The following is an 18,234-nucleotide window of genomic DNA, read 5'->3' as shown; positions in this document are numbered from 1 at the left end:
TTCATTTGGTGTTATATATTTTATTTAAGAATAATGCTATCAACCCATAAAAGTACGGTACATAAAAATCTAAACAAATGCATAAGAATTATGCTAAATTCAAAATGGCTAATCAATGTTTAATATAAGGAACTTATAATATATAAGGACATAATATTAGAAGAGCATTAAAAAAAAAAACTGTTCGATATATATATGTTATTCATTGTACAATTTGAGTAGTTAACACTTTTACAATAGTACATTAATCATTAAGCATCACTAGCAAATTCCTTGTTCATATACTCCACCATTTATTATTCATTGTACAGTTTGAGTAGTTCAGAAATCTTGAGTGTTACATTTATTAAGATCTGTACAAAAGTACATAAAATATTAAGTATAAATAGGAAAACCTTTGTTCATATACTCCAGCATTTATTATTCATTGTACAATATGAGCATTACATTTATTAAGATCAGTACAAAAGTACACAAAATATTAAGCATGAAATAGTCATGTACAATAGTATGAACTATTTATTACAGTACCTTTTGAGTAGTTTGGTAAACATTACATATTTTAGTACATTAAACATTTAGTATATATAAGAGATTCTTTGTTTAGGTACAATAAAATGAACTATTAGTTACTTATCCTACAATAGGGTAGTTCAGAAAGTATAAGCATTACATTTAATAAATATTTAACAATTAGGACAACCTTTGTTCAATGAACTGTAGTATGAACTATTTATTCATTGTATAGTTGAGTAGTTCAGAAAGTATGAGCATTACGATATCAGTATTTTACGATGTATGAAAATTATAATATAGTATTCACTAAGTTTTTATATAAAAACAAAGCAAGTCTACATCTAATTGTCATAAAAACACAGTATGAGTCTTTTCAATTGTATATAGCGCATTTTTGTACATAATTATCTTTTGTATAATATCATACAATAATATAAGTATGAGCATTATCAAGCAACTGCATAATAGTAAATAAGGGCTAATCATACAATTGGCTTAAAAATATGTATGAGCAGATTTAAATACTATTAGCTTACTAATAAAAAAAGCATAACCTAGAATAATGAAATATAACAAATATATAAGATCACCTCTGAAAACCAACTATATACTTAAGTTTATTTATTACAGCACTAAAGGGAAGATTACTACAACTCATTTTCTGTATTTTCATACATTGAACTCTATCTCTTTCATTAAACGTAAAACCACTTCTTCTTGAAATGGCAGAGCAATACACTGTACATTTACTGGTAAACCAACACTATCTGTACATAACTGAAATAGAAAAACAAAATTTGGGGATTTTTCACTCACGTTATGACAGTATAGCAATAAGCCACCTTTGATCTCAAACTGAAAAATGACACTCAACCCCAAAAGCTCCAATATTTGCAGGTTCTGCTTAATATTTCTGCTCACCCAGGTCCTACTCTATTTTAGGTAGAATAAATAGTAATAGAAACTATACAGACTATACAAGCCTACATTATGTTGATAACTACTGAAACTACCTAAAGATAAAATGGATTATTCGTGTTTATATTTTAAATTGGCCCTCATGAGCAGACGATATAGTACTTGGCCATTTGAAATTTATCTTTTGATAAAAAAAAAACAGACAAAAGGACAGGTAAATGCAAGCAAAATGGCAAAATCAGGCAAGAAAAATAATTCTTTGGAATTCTAATATTACCTTTTTTAATTCACGTTCTATAAAACTCTGAGCAGGATAAACTTCTGTATTATTCAAATCAGACTGATCTTGTTGATCAACATTGGTAACACGAACACTTCCAGCTGGGAAGTTTAATAGATTCCATATTGTTGTATAGGATAAAACAGCTGAAAATGGTGGAAAAAGTAAAAAGAAATCAAATTGTGCTTCTTAATTTTAATTAATTAAATTTCTATCCTCTCCAGTGGTGGCATTTTGTGCCATAGTGTTTATCAGGTTAGGTCAAAAGGTTAATTTGACAAATGCTATCGTTAGAATAGGATATATCCAAAAAAAATCTAATAAAAAACAGAGCGAAAGTTTGGAAAAATGGTAATTATTTGAAATGATTTCTGTTAACTTAACAACTTCTGACTTACTAGAAACTTCAGCAGATTTGTAAGATGGCAATGCTGTACAACCAAATCCTGGCGACAATACAGCATCTAAATTTTCATCTTTCCATTTCTGTGTAACTTTATTTTTATATAACTACAATATTGATATAGCTCATCAAATATGGTGAATTTATGCCAAATCTGATAAAGAAGGCTCTGTAAGGATTAGAACATTTGGCAGGAAAGCAAATAACACCATCATAAATTACTAAAAAAAAAGTCTGATAACTCATAACATTTCTACTTACACTAATTTTGGTGGCCAAATTCCACCAATCTTGGGTGTATCTAAAAAGGTACATATGAAATATTTGTTAGAAAATCAGATCCTTTGAAAGAACGCCATTTTCATTTCCCAACTGTGTCATTTGATTCTGAAGGTATTTTTAAGCAGTCTACTTAGTTTGACTCTTCTGAGGTTATTTCTGTGTAGCCTACTTCGTCGCTAGTAAAAGTAGTAGCCTTTGAATAAGTGTGATTCTCCAAAATGTTTACTGTTTTCTCAAAATAATTTGAGGTTTACTGCTTCTCAGGCTGTATCTTTACAAAAAATACTTTTACTTACAAGACACCATTGTTTAGTAAGATGTCACCAGCAACTCTATCCTAGAAATACAAAATTTCACAAGAACTAGAGAATAATCAAATTATAACGCGATCTGTGATTTCTGTAGGTTATTACTCACTTTATCCATGATCTTACAAAATTGTGATGCTGTGATGTTGAGAGTCATCAAGATATTCAACAAATGAAATGCTCTGTTCATATAAATATTTACGGATTATATGCGAATTTTGGATATTCATTTTTAAGCATTAACTAGTGTCAGACCACTTTTAGTTCAATTTCAGGTTGCAATGTATAAATTATCATAACTTTTAGTGCTTTGAGGTCAGAATTCGACTGAACCTGATTTGAGAAATTTACTGAAAAATCTTGAAGATGCAAAATGAAAAGAGTAAAATAAAAGTATATGATCAAACCTTAATTCTAACTATATAAGCTAAGAGTTTTTTCAGACCTCGTGGAATTGTTTGATAGAGATGGTAGTTAAGGAAGAAGGTCTTATCTATTTCATCATTTTTCCTAAATAATAGAATAATAATTCAGCAATGAAGAAGATCTTAATCTATCCCATAAAAACATCTGTGGAAAGCTAAAATTGGTTTTAAAGGACATCAACTTTAGTGATTGAAATATCAAGTGAATGGAATCATCTCAAGTTAAAGGGGTAGATGCACCATTTTTGGGGGGTTGATTCGAGTCTTGAATATAAGTAAATAGTCTTCAGAAGTACTAAAAATATACGAATATCACAAAATTACTTCTCAAACTAGGAATTTCTGAGATGTCTTTTATATATTTGGGACTGTCTCAAGAAGACGACTGGTCTTTTCAACTTCTGGATAATTCTGGACACCACATGGATTTGAATGTTCAAATTTAGATGATAAACTGAGAACACTATTACTGATTGACTTAGCTAAATCATTCCTGTTTCTGAGACTAAAGTATTATTGGTTGAAAAAATGGCGCACCTGTCCCTTAAGTTGTTTGAGAAAAAGGCCTCTGGATTTTAAGTTTGGACCCTTTTGAACTGGCTGTATGTGAACAAAACCATATCAATCAGAATCTTTCAAGCTAAGACTATAAGAGGAAAAGTTATTCTGCTTTTGGTTAGTTAGCGTAGATAATGGACCATATCACCAAGTTCTATTAAATATTAGAACTTACAGATATTTGCCCATTTCATAACAATTATCACCAAAAACACTGGTAACAAATAGGAAGGGTAATGCTTTATCTACATCTGGTGGTGTAAATGGTACAAGCTAAAAAATAAAACAAAATAAATCCATGCATTACTCTTGGACAGTGCAAGGCAAACTTCATGAATAATGCATGAGTATCGATAACAATGAAACAGTAAATTTGATTGGTTGAAAATAACTGTTTTCTAGAAATTATATTAACAAATACAACCACTGAATTTCCACTTAAAAACTGACATAGTCTTTTGTACTTACTGTATGACCAAGTTTTTCCAGTGCAGTCTTAGCTTCTTTAACAGCTCTAACACAAGCTGGTACTGGATGTATAACATTATCATAGGTGTAGTATCCAATACGTAATGGTTTCTTACTTTCATAAACCTTAAATAGAGAACAATAACCTACCTAAACCATCCATAGATATTAATTGAGATTAAAAAATGTCAAAGACAATCCCTCTTTGATGTAACAAACATCAATCTCTTTTAAAGTGCAAAGGTTTCCTAACATACCCAAAGGTACTTTTAAACTGAACTTTGTACTTGAAAGACTGAATTTTGTACTTGAAAGACTGAATTTTGTGTAATTGAAAGACTGAATTTTGTACTTGAAAGACTGAAGTTTGTACTTGAAAGACTGAAGTTTGTACTTGAAAAACTGATTTTTGTACTTGAAAGACTGAATTTCGTACTTGAAAGACTGAATTTTGTACTTGAGAGACTGAATTCTGTGTAATTGAAAGACTGAATTTTGTACTTGAAAGACTGAATTTTGTACTTGAAAGACTGAAGTTTGTACTTGAAAGACTGATTTTTGTACTTGAAAGACTGAATTTCGTACTTGAAAGACTGAATTTTGTACTTGAGAGACTGAATTCTGTGTAATTGAAAGACTGAATTTTGTACTTGAAAGACTGAATTTTGTACTTGAAAGACTGAAGTTTGTACTTGAAAGACTGATTTTTGTACTTGAAAGACTGAATTTCGTACTTGAAAGACTGAATTTTGTACTTGAGAGACTGAATTCTGTGTAATTGAAAGACTGAATTTTGTAATTGAAAGCTCACCAGGTAACCTGGCCACGTATTCCAGAAAAGATCTTAGCACTTGGATACCCTAGAAAAAGTTAAGACCCTATGACATCCTAGCGCTAAGATCGTTTCGAGAATACTCGGTAAGAAAAGTAGTATAATACTATACCTGATTATTAAATGGTAGTGGAGGTATGTAATTATCTGAAGTAAACATTGATTCACTGAGGAATGCTTTCATAGCTAATACAACTCCATCTACACTCCTAGCCATTGGTCCTACAGATGGCAGTACTGTTAAACAGAAAATAAGAACTTCGTTAGTTAACTATTGAAAACTAGCACTAAATAGGAAACATACTTTACTTAAACTGACTTAGGGTGTCAGTAATGCTGTAAGTCTTCAGAGTATTAATTGAGGTTAATTAATATAGAGGGCTATTTGCTGGAATCTCTTTCAAATTTTTTTAAAATCCATAGAATTTAATAAGGAATGAAGCTCTATTGTAATAAATACGTTAGCTCACACACCATTTGTTTGATAATTGCCAATGCATGATGATTGCCCAATGCATATTAATATAAAGTTAACAACTGTGGGTGATCACACAATATTAAAAAGTTACAAAAGAAGATATATGAAGAGATTGTGTCAATTGTGGAATACGCCCATAGAACAGCAGTTGGTAGACAATTTTGATATGAAGACATCATGAGGGATAAGTCTTTTGTTTTGTTACAAGAATGGTGCGTAACTTGTCATGTTGATGGGACAGACTGTAAATCAGTTAGAGCATATAGTTATGTCAGTAAGTGGGCTCTAATCTTAGTTGCCGACAAAGGCCTGATGACATTGAAAAAGTATAAGGTAAATGACTGAGGTAATTTGAAAAAATCAATTCCATGAGGTCTTGCCAAACACAAGCTGGCAGACAGTATCCTTGAGAACCATATTGAAATTTTTCAAATAAGGATTTTTCTTTCTTTTATTTTTTTAAGTCAGATAATGAAAAATGTATACTCAAGAAACATTATTAGCTATGTGGACTCTTTAAAAGAATTGCCTTATCAAATGAACTAAAGATTGATGAAAAATAAGAATACAGCTGAGTTAAAAATGAAAAAAAAAAACTCTTTGAGTTAAACTAGACAGACGGACTATAAATATATGAAGTGTGATGACAATATACACCCATTGTATGTGGGCTGTGGGATGTGGGAGTATATTAAAAATAATTACCATTTCTTTGACCATCAGTATCATGGAAAGTATTGCTACCACTAAAATTTCAAAAATTCTCATCAGTATGTAAAAAATTAATCGTTAATTGTAATGTAACTACCTTAATAATGATCTTGCCACTAATTTTGAATTTAATATATCAAAAATGACTCTTGGCTATTTTTGATATTTGGGAACTCATGGGAAATACATGTGAAGATTGTACTTTCTATAACAAGAATACCAATTTCAACCGAATATGACTTAGCAGAAGGTAAAGAAAGAAAGTCTGTTTAATATCAGGTTGGTATATTTTCTGGAATTACAGCAATCACAGATGTTACACAGAAAATTGGAATGGTAGAAGCCATAGTTTTATGTAACCTTTCTAATATAAATGGAAATGGAAAAATATTCTGACTCACCTCAAACGTTGAACTGTAGGTTTCAATCCAGCAATTCCACACATGTGAGATGGTATACGAATACTTCCACCAATATCTGATCCTATTCCTACAATAGAACCACCACCACCAATAATAGCACCCTCTCCACCACTTGAACCACCTGGGCACCTTGAGGCATCATGTGGGTTAGTTGTTACACCATAGATTGGGTTGGAACATTCATATCTGTAAAGAAAAATGGGATGTTAACTTTGTTTTGTCCTATGATATCATTAATAAATGATAAATTTTGGAAAAAGGGCAAATATTTTGCAGTTTATATGTTCATCATGAAAAGAATGACCAACAGCAATACATGATTTTAATGATGTGATACAATATAACAATACAACTTGATAATATAAGAATACAATGATATTAGAATACATACGTGTACATTGTTTGTGGTATATTGGTTCTAACAAATGGTATACCACCAGCATCTTTAATAGCCTATAAAGAAAATTGAAATTCAAGCACACAGGCCACAGTAAAAACTCTTAAGTTTGGAGGAAGATTTGTCTCCTTTCTTAAAGGGATTGTAAAGAGGTTTTATAAATTTGTTTTATATAATGTTTATTGGTTCCTGAAATTCCACAAAAAAAAGTGTTTGCTTTATCACATAAGGCATGAATGATGAATGACATCAACAAATACTTCGTTTTAGTTGAATTGAAGGAACCATAGACGTACGCCTGATTGAAAAATTAACTGTCCCCAATACATATAACAAATTTAGAAACCCTCTGTACAATCTTCCCACAAGGTGGGTTGTCGTCTGCTAACTGAATCAAGTCATTGGCTAATAAGAAACATACGGAACTTACTTCATTCTGTTACAGAGAGAGTTGATTTGGCTAACTTACCTTAACTAAAACAGCATCATTATCAACTGGTCTGTGTATAAAATAGCTTAAACCAGCAGTTACATCATAACCCTAAAATATTTGTGGAATTTTTCATCCTGTTGATCTACTTAATCAGCCATAACTTGTGATAGTTCTTGTCACAAAATTGTGCTTCTGGTTGGAGATGGAGCTTGGAGGTAAAAGTATGAAAAGGAGTCTAGCAGTACAGATTGGATACAGTTTGTGCATATTAAAGATCCTCCAAGGGAACATCTAAATCTGTTTTTTGGTCAGATTGCAATTTCATATAGTTGATTGTCAAGTAAAATAGTTACCTTCAAGTTATAAGATTCTTTAATACTAAATGGTATGCCATGAAGAAGACCTTTAGGTCCTTTCATTTTATCCAAATCTCTTGCCCAAGCCTACAAGGTAACAAACTTTATAGATTAAAAAAACAATCCATAACTATTTGCTTCATTCTTAGTAAATTTTCAACTTACATTTTTTCAATAAAATTACACTGTCAAAAAATACACCACCAAAAGATTTAAATTTGGAGTTATAAACCTACTCAATAGACACAAGTCAAAACTTGTGATGTCAAAAAGTCAGTCATATCTGCTAAGAGCTTGAAAATAAATTGACTATGATTATGGAGCTCAAAAAGTTTCTAAAAATATCATTGGACCAGTTGCATTCACAACCATCTTGAATTTCATAGTACAGATTCAAAATTTAAAAAGAAATGAACCTTACCTCAGCCTCCACTATAGGTTCAACAATACAATTTGTACTTTCATTAACTTCTAATGCCTATAAGATAAACATTGTAATTCTGCATACAGTTACTTTTTACTGTTACATGCACAGATCAAAAAACTCAATTGAGATGTCAGCATTGAGATTTGGAGTTTGGAGATGCAAAAATATTGTTGGAACAAACCTTAAATTGATAAGCTTTTAATACATCTACTGCCTTCAATTCATCCTTCTGTAACTTAGCTTGTAGTTCAGTTATAGAGAGTCGAGTTATTTTTTCACTTTTCTCTTTAGTTATCTAAAACAAAAACATATTTTGCAAATCAACTTGAGAAACTCTGGGTTACATCAAATAAAACATGGTCATGGGCTTGAATATTGGTCAGCATGTAATAGTTTGGGGACCATGAATTACGTCATATTCCTCATTTTTCAGTCTACCTATAAAAGGGTAGAGATAATTCAGAAAAGATCAATGTGAAGAGGTCTGGTCAGATACCAGCTGGTAGAAAGGCTCCTGAGGAACTTAAGTTGTGATCCAAATAAAAATGGTTTGTTTCATTCTTTTCTTGTGGACAGTTGATAAAAATTTACTTGATCATTCTGTAGCTGCTGTTTTAGTCTGGCTTTTGCTTCTCTCAACTCATCTTGCTTTCCTTTAATTTTCAGTCTTCGGTTTCGTCTTTTTACCAATTTTACTATTACTTTTGCGCTAATAACACTTACAGCTACCAATCCTAGATAAATAGATCAACCATTAACATAATGATGTTAACACTCTTATCTTTATCTTTTTGCAAAGCCCCAAAGAGACCATTTTATGTGACTACAAATGTCTTACATATAAAAATCATAAGATTTCTAAAAAAAATTGCTACAATGTTACACTTTACAATCTGAAAATATAAAATAGCTTACTGGGTAATTGCATTAAAGCTATGAAAAGAAATTACCTGCAATTTTCCAACATTTTGGTGGAATATCATGAACCCTTGAGAAATGATGTGAAAACTCAGAACGAGGCATTTTTAACTAATCTGGAAAAAGAAATATAATTTTTTTCAGCATATGAAATCTAAATCTGAAACGTTCTGGCAAGGATGTGTCAGCTCTATTCCAACAGCTGTTTTATCACACTTTAAAATCTGCTGGTATAAGAGAATGCTTATTCAAATTATAATACTTGCTAGGATTATGCTTTCAATTCATTTCATTTGTAAATAATAGATAGCCTATTATAAGCCTATAATATCAATAATAACTTGATGATAGTGATAACCTAGGACAAACGCTTTTTTGGTGTAATTAGTGAAATTTCCTGCAAGAGTGTCATGCAAGAATGTCCTGCAAGGTATCTGTACACATATAATCTTCCACAGAAATCGTAAATTGTAACTTACAAACTAAAGTTTTTAGAGAAGCATTCTCTTCAAGAAAAGACAACTCTTGATGAAAACTCTTTAGTTTTAGAAAACAGATTTAGTATGATTTGTCTGATAGAATAATATGTACCGGGCTGAACTTAGCTCACACATTCAACTAGCATACAGATTCGGGTCAAATCGTCTCAGCATACACATTCGCGGCAAATCGACCCGATATGAAATCTGAATTATTTCTAACTTAAATATTGTTAAAATAACTTAAAATTTTTTATGACAAATACACATAAGAATTCTTTCAATTTCGCAAACACGTATATGTCTAACTCTCTTAGTCTTTGTACTGTGACCCATATTTTTTTTATGGAAGCTGAAACCTACCAAATTTAAACAGCAAATTAAAAGAACTTTTTGAAATTCATACTATACTATCTCACAATAGTCCTCATTCGAAATATCAAATCACTAAGTTGCTGTCTCCCTTACTTTTTGTACGGAGGCCCATTGAAGACTCACTAATAGACATATATATGGCCTATATGAGTATGTTACTCAGAGTTTACGGGCAATTTGCGAGGCTTAGCAAATTAGTGCATGTCTTCAATGGGCCTCCGTACAAAAAGTAAGGGAGACAGCAACTTGGTGATTTGATATTTCGAATAATGACAAGTGTGAGATAGTTAATTAACATCCCATCAGATCTGGTGGGTGTAAAATTCCGAACTGTCCGAATTGGGTCAGAAAGACATAAAACGAGACTCAATTCTGTCAAAGGCCGTGCACAATTTGGGTATGACGACGAATGAATAATTCGAAACAATTTTGTATTTCGAGTAGGGTCATTTTACCAATTTTGACAATCAAATGATATGATTTGATTATTAAGTAGTTTATTATCACCACCAACAGGGGGAAATCTATACATTCTGAAAACGGGGGTAACCCAGAATTTGGAAAAGGGGAGAGCCCTCAATTGAAGTCTGGACCTAAAATGTTGGTCTTTTGCTTTGAAAAGATAGTACAGTTATACTCAATCATTGTTCCAATTTCTCTAACGTTGCAACGAGTGTCTAAACTACCACAGAGACTTCCCTTATCATTTAGTTAAGCCAACTGACTATGGCTGTATGAAAACCTAACGGCCTAACACTGAGCCTTTAGTAAGAAGCCTCTTGTTGACAAGCTACACAATTACCAAAGCCGTGGAGTAGGGGAGGGGGAATGGGGAAGGAATCCTGATAATGGGAACTGATAGAACCTCCTGGAACTTCAAATATTGGTCTCAATTCCATGGGCATGATGGGTTATTTGTCAGTGACCACTAATAATTAAATCACATTAATTGATTTTGCAGTGTTATTATAACTTAAAATTTGTCGTCACCCTTTGATCTCGATGTACCATTATCCAACATTTCGTTCACTAACATAACTTTACACTTATAAACAAAAATATTATAAATGTGGTTTAAAATATTTGAGTCCCTTATTTGTACCACTCGTCTCGATCGTAGCAAAATTCCGTGCAAACATAAATTTACTGTGGTTTAATCTGTTCTTTTGCAATCCTATTTGTATCTTTTGCACTTTTTCGTCCCAGAATTTATTGCCACATTTATGTAGTCACAGAGTCAAAGCTTTTCAGTAAATTTTCTAATTATCTTCTTTGAGGTTAGCCTGATTTAGGCCTAAAACTAGAAAAAAGGTGAATTTTATTGTAACAGTAACGCTATATCCCTTTAAATTTCAGGGTAATATTTGGCGCGAATCTAGCAATCATGTTATTTGTTCTGTCAAGAATTAAAGGTCCCCTTCCGTGTAATTTACTTCACAATCATGTGAATTTGGCAATTTTTTCCCTCGGTAACTTAATGAAATATACTTTTTTCGTTGATCAACAGATTTTTGAACAGGTTTTAGACTTTACAAAGGATTTTTAAGTCCAGTACCTCTATTCAAAATTCTTTCAACCAGCCACTCTGAAATATTGGTGGATCTTTTCCTTTAATAATTTATCAACTTTCACCAAATTGACGAGAAGGTGACAGTTTAAAACCATCAGAAACTCAAAACAATTTTTTGGCGGGAAGAGTTGACACGTAGAGCACGTGGATATAGAATTTTAGCTGCTGATTGGCTGAAATTCAAATTGTCAGTCAAAAAGTGGGAGGAGTTTAACGTAAAATCATCGTTTGCATATCCAAGGGTGCGCATTTCTGAGCGGGATTTCGGTCTTATCAGTTCTGACTTATGACTTATGATATGTTCTGTATTGGATTCTGGATGGTTTTAAATTATTTCGATATATTCAGTGCTAAATCTTTGACTAATACCTGTGGATTGGGATTTATTTGATACTATCTGTATCATTCTGGATGGATTAAGATTATTTTGTGATTTTTCTGTAAAATAATGGATTCAACGATGACACTTTTGGAAGGAGTGACAAATATTGGACACTTATTCACTAGAAGGTAAGCCATTTTCTTCATTCAAATTTTGATTGGCAACTGGTTTTCTAGAAATAGGGACACCGATAGCATCGATTTGTACCATTCCAATTTTAAGTTAGACCTCTGTTTTTTTTTCCGATTCCACTAAAACTAGACCTTTTTTAACGTCACTATTGCCGAATCTGCTAATAATATCTACAGTCTTTGTGAATACTCCAGGTTTAAATATTATCGGTTAGTTTGGACTTTTATCAATCTAAATTTTTACGCGCGTGACCTTGAAAATTTAGACTCAATGTCACGAGAATAAAAATGACAAATATAAGTTATTTCATGACTTAAAAAATAACAGGGAAGATATTAGGAGTATCATTATGGCCAACTTTTGTTTGTACTGAAATTTAAATTACAATTCAAGAATCATTTAGTTTATTGATACTCTTCAGAACCTTTACATACCGTACATCATACGTTAAAAAGTGCTATACAAAATTTTAAACTGCTGTGCAATTTAGGCCCATAGAGCAAAAGACTTATGCAAAGAAAAAAAAGTAATTTGTACCCCTCAGAAATGAGTCTGGTTTAGGATTGGGGGGTGGAGGTATTACAGAGAGGGTGGCCTATATTTGTTGTTTAGAATATGGTATTAAGGTAGGGATGAGGATAGACAGGTTTAGGATTAGGGGGTGGGGTGTTAAAGAGAGGGTAGCCTATATTTGTTGTTTTAGAATATGATATTAAGGTAGGGATGAGGATAGACAGGTTTACAATTAGGGGGTGGGTGTATTTAGGGATGCTGTTCTATAATTGTTAGTTTATAATAAGAAATTAAGGTAGAGATGAGGGTAGACAGGTTTAGGATTAGGGGGTGGGGGTGTTAAAGGGATGGTGTCCTATAATTGTTAGTTTAGAACAAGATATTAAGGTAGGGGTGAGGATAGACAGGTTCCAAATTAGGTGGGGATGGTTATTAGGTCATACCTATGCAAGCTTCCTATTGTGAGAATTCAGATTTTTGTCTTGTGATTTATGAGGAAAGTATGACAGCCCTTTAATCCTTAGTAAAATTTTACTTTTTGAAACAATTCACAACACAATGTTGTTTGTATTCTAAAAATTATTATTCTTTTTACAGTGACAGCAGTTCAGAGAAGTTATTAGTATGCAAAGTTTTAAATCGCTTGTGACAAATAGATCTTTCTTTTTATATATGGTGAGTTTTTTTTATAATTAACTTTCTGGTTTTTCTGAAAACTACTTGAATTATTTCTCAGGTATTCCAACTGTTAGGCCTAGGTTTAAGCAAGGGGGAATCTTGTGAATTTTTGTGAGGGGACTTTCTGTTACGGAAGGGATGTAGTCCCTTAATTGTTATATTTCAGAGTCTGGTGCAAGTGAAAACAAACTTTTAACATGATTCAAATGCAGATGTTAATGTTAAGTTTCTTTTTTTTTTCGCAGGTGAATCCACTAACCCCGATTTAACAATCTTCATCTATAATTATGGAGATTGTGTTTAGAATGAATGACCATCCAGAGTTGTCATAATTTATGCTAACCAATCCAAAGTAATTTTAAAAATGGTAAGACACTACATCTACTAGTCCATTTAAAACAATAGATACCCTGCAATTCCTGACATACAGCAAGAAAATCTTATATGGTACACAATATTTGATATTACTTACTGTGTATTAGTGGGTTCAATACTAAATGGCCCAGAACAGGACATGAATAATGAATTTGTCAGATCATGTATGCTAAGTGGAGTCACTTGCATAAAATAATAGGAAACATCCCTGTTTTTGCTATATTTAATTTGAATAAATGATTTATTACAGGTATGAAATCTTCTCATCAGTTAGAAACTTGTTGGTCTATAGATATCAAATTATGTTCCAGTGGGCTGTTAAATGGTGAGTCTTCTTTATCAGCCAACAAACTACCTTGCCCTCCAAGATTGATAATTGACCCTTTCTTTATTCGTGCCACCTTAAGGGATGTCCCTTGTGCCACAGGTTGTGCTTGCTTATCGAGGAAATTAACAATGAGGAAGCTAATGCTTCAATCGTCAAAAATTTTCCACATTGTATGCTGCATACTATCTTCGTTAACCCAATCAGGTACAAAAAAGGATGACTTAAAACCCCATTTCATATTATATCTATATACATACTGAAAGGGATGCAGTTCTATAATTGTTTGGTAGCGAAATATCCCTTTATGTTTTTTTTAATTTAGTAAAATTTATATTCATTTTCTATTTCAGATATTGAATGTTGTCAGTTTAATTATTGAAATACAACATGTGTTTCAACTTCTTGATAATTGGTGAGTTTCTTTTAATTAAATTGATATTTTTGTAAAATATTCCATTTGGAACAGACTCACTGACAGTAACACCAATATTTTTACTTGTAAACACAAATTTTGTAGAGCTGAGTTCTTTATTCGGAATAGTGATAGGAATAGTTGACATTGATCTCTATCAGCTGGTTTAACAAATATTTAGACAACATGATCTTTTTAAAATATTTAACATTTCGCTACTATTGTCTGGCTCTTCACTACTATTGTCTGGCTCTTCTTGAGTCTCAAGAGTCATTTGTATGTATGATATTGCCTCAAGATCACTTATTTTCACTTATTATTGTAGGTAGATCAATTCATGGCCTAGTTAGAGCAACCAGAAAACACAGGCGGAGCTTTAAAAGTTTTGTAAGTTATATTTTATTCTCGTGAATCATCCTATGTAGCAGGTAACCCCCCCGTACCCCCACTTTCTACCTTGGTACACACACTCTGTAACTTAAAGGAATACATGGTAGTAAGACTGCAAGTAACTAAAAGATATTTTATACATGTAGAAGGCTCAATCTGTGCTGAATTATCCCTTTACACATGCTTTACAAGAATATTCTAGTATTAAACCACATAATGATTCTCACAGTACATCTTGTTTCTCTCCTTATATGTAGCTCCTTATATTTGCCCCTGTCAGAGTGCATCATAGAAACTGTCCGTCTGGGTGTATTTTATTGCACTCTGGTCGTTTTGACCAATTAAGATCCTGGATCAGTCATCTGTTCTAGAACCTCTTTTCTAATGAATTGTGCCAATGATTTTTTTCATCGAAACTTGACCAAGGGAGTTGGTGTCATTTCCTCTTCTGCTCATATACCTGGTAAACTTGCCTAGTAATCACCAAGACATTATAATGTGGTCGTATTTTGTCGTTGCCCCTGTCTGATGGTCCATCAACAATTTGCTTGTGAACACAATAAAGGCTTCAGTATTTGATTTTAATGAAATTTGGTGTGATTTATATTGATGAGAGCTTGGTCAAGTTCGAATTTGAAGATTTTTTTCAATCAGCCCTTGACTTGTGAAAAATGTGTTGAAATTTGTTTGTAAACATAACAGAGACTACAGTTTTGATCAGATTTTAATGAAATTTGGTGTGATTTATATTAATGAGGTCTTGTTCAAGTTTGAAATTGAGTATTTTGAGTTATTGCCCTTGACTTTGGAAAATGCATCGAAATTCGTTTGTGAACATAATAGAGATTACAGTTTTTATCTGATTTTAATGAAATTTGGTGTGATCATTTATATTGATGAGACTTTGGTCTGGTTTGAATTTGACAATTNTTCGATGTTAATGCCATTGACTTGGGCAAAACGTGTGGCAATTTGTTTATAAACATAAGAGAGACTACAGTTTTTCACTGATTTTAATGAAATTTGGCGTGATCATTTATATTGATGAGGTTTCGTTTAAGTGAGAATTTGACGATTTTTCAATGAACTGTTAACTTCAGTTTTCATCGTATTTAAATAAAATTTGGAGTAATCATCTATAAGAGAGATTTTTCAATAAATATAACTTGAGTTATTGCCGTCGACAAAATTTGTTGAATTGTGAACAAGATAGAGGCAACAGTTTATGTCAGAATTTTATCTGTTTGTTTAAATCAACTTAATCTATGACAAGTTAGATTTTTGGAAGGATTTGACACAGATTGACGACCACCCTTGATATAATGAAAATGTGGGCGTATCTTGCTAGAAATATTATCCATTTATGACACACTAGCCTAGATTGTTGTTGTCAAAAGCAATGTTTGCTGGCTTGTCGTCTACCACATTTGTCATACTGAATTGCATCTGTTGGATGTTGAACCTTTTGCTGGGTTTAAACCACATCTGTAGGAATGCCACTTTTGAAGATCATATCCAAATTTGTCACAGAGAGCCACCCCATATGCTGCATCTGTAGAAATGCCATATTTTGCTAATCATAGGCACATTTGTAACCGGCTACATTCAATGGGGTACTTGTTTGTTGGACACAAGTGGAAATAGACACACAGGGCCACTCTTTCTGGGAATATGACACATTTTTCGACACAGCCATGCCTGATTGGCTTTTGATGGATAGCCACTTTTGTTTTGCATAAACCACAGTTGTTGAATTTTTCACATAAGTGTTAATTTTAGGAAATCTCCCTTTCACAGTAGGGATAAATTGGGTATTGCCATTTGCTAAATTGGATGGTCGGTCAGTGTGACACTCTGGAAGTGGTCATGCAGTAGGTGAGGGGACCACTTTGCTGCATGATCCTCGAAGGTGGTGTCATGTGTCCTACGACAAAGATTAGAAATGATATAAATCTGACATTATTCATTTTGTCAATACCTTGAGAGGGTTCAAATTTGATGAAAACATGACACGGTTGCTGAATTCGTGACAACATCTGTAGGCCATATGCTGCATCTGTAGAAATGCCATATTTTGCCAATCATAGGCACATTTGTTGCACAGCTACATTCGATGGGGTACCATGTTTGTTGGACACAAGTGGAAATAGACGCACAGGGCCACTCTTTCTGGGAATATAACACATTTTTCAACACAGCCATGCCTGATTGGCTTTTGATGGATAGCCACTTTTGTTTTGCATAAACCACAGTTGTTGAATTTTTCACATAAGTGTTAATTTTAGGAAATCTCCCTTTCACAGTAGGGATAAATTGGGTATTGCCATTTGCTAAATTGGATGGTCGGTCAGTGTGACACTCTGGAAGTGGTCATGCAGTAGGTGAGGGGACCACTTTGCTGCATGATCCTCGAAGGTGGTGTCATGTGTCCTACGACAAAGATTAGAAATGATATAAATCTGACATTATTCATTTTGTCAATACCTTGAGAGGGTTCAAATTTGATGAAAACATGACACGGTTGCTGAATTCGTGACAACATCTGTAGGCCATATGCTGCATCTGTAGAAATGCCATATTTTGCCAATCATAGGCACATTTGTTGCACAGCTACATTCGATGAGGTACCATGTTTGTTGGACACAAGTGGAAATAGACGCACAGGGCCACTCTTTCTGGGAATATGACACATTTTTCGACACAGCCATGCCTGATTGGCTTTTGATGGATAGCCACTTTTGTTTTGCATAAACCACAGTTGTTGAATTTTTCACATAAGTGTTAATTTTAGGAAATCTCCCTTTCACAGTAGAGATAAATTGGGTATTGCCATTTGCTAAATTGGTTGGTTGGTCAGTGTGACACTCTGGAAGTGGTCATGCAGTAGGTGAGGGGACCACTTTGCTGCATGATCCTCGAAGGTGGCCATATCAGGCCATATGCTGATTTGCATTGTATGGAGTACCTTTTATGTACCAAATCTTTAGAAATGACTCATTATAATCACATTTTTTTTTACTTTATAGGAGGAACAAAGTAATGCCTTTTTGTAAATTGTAAACAAGGTAAAGAAATTTAGGCCGTGTGTATGGTTGTAAGTTTATTTCAACTGTATTTATCAGGCCACTAATCTCTAATATTCTTTTTACTAATTTTATCAGTTTCATTTTCTTTCAGGAATGATATTGTGATGACATTTGTATCTGAAATTGATGGTCTACTTTAGCTTTTTGCTATTTCAAGTAGCCTACTAGGTATTTTTCAACTCGTTGACATTTGATTAGCCACAATTTGATACAAATGTTAGTCCCAATATGGTCTTTGCGCGGTTTCTATAGGTACCAGACTACCATTATGATGGTGCAATGGATGAGAGATGGTGGAGCAAAGACCACTTTGACTATTTTGTGGCAGGTTATTTATACTTCCTGCCCAATTTCGTTATTGTGGTTTATGCTTTTTTTACAA

At 32.9% G+C, this 18,234-nt stretch overlaps 1 protein-coding gene across 1 annotated transcript; it reads right to left on the bottom strand.

The window, feature by feature from the left end:
* Window positions 1–12: 12 nt before the first annotated feature.
* Window positions 13–9,633, bottom strand: LOTGIDRAFT_237604 (hypothetical protein). Its single transcript, XM_009047438.1, has 19 exons — window positions 9,612–9,633; window positions 9,165–9,248; window positions 8,806–8,948; window positions 8,396–8,509; window positions 8,209–8,265; window positions 7,785–7,874; window positions 7,468–7,539; window positions 6,993–7,054; window positions 6,581–6,787; window positions 6,174–6,214; window positions 5,103–5,227; window positions 4,159–4,284; window positions 3,866–3,963; window positions 3,115–3,217; window positions 2,696–2,736; window positions 2,379–2,418; window positions 2,113–2,224; window positions 1,712–1,860; window positions 13–1,293 (listed from the first exon to the last, which is right to left on the bottom strand). Exons 2-19 carry the CDS (start codon window positions 9,235–9,237, stop codon window positions 1,186–1,188), a joined length of 1,761 nt encoding a protein of 586 aa, XP_009045686.1. The 5' UTR covers window positions 9,238–9,248; window positions 9,612–9,633; the 3' UTR covers window positions 13–1,185.
* Between the last annotated feature and the right edge of the window lie 8,601 nt (window positions 9,634–18,234).

The sequence above is a fragment of the Lottia gigantea genome, assembly GCF_000327385.1.
Source record: "Lottia gigantea unplaced genomic scaffold LOTGIsca_112, whole genome shotgun sequence".
In the NCBI taxonomy this organism is placed as follows: domain Eukaryota; kingdom Metazoa; phylum Mollusca; class Gastropoda; family Lottiidae; genus Lottia; species Lottia gigantea.
Note: the sequence above shows the minus strand (reverse complement) of the source record. Positions and strands in the feature narration are given on the sequence as shown.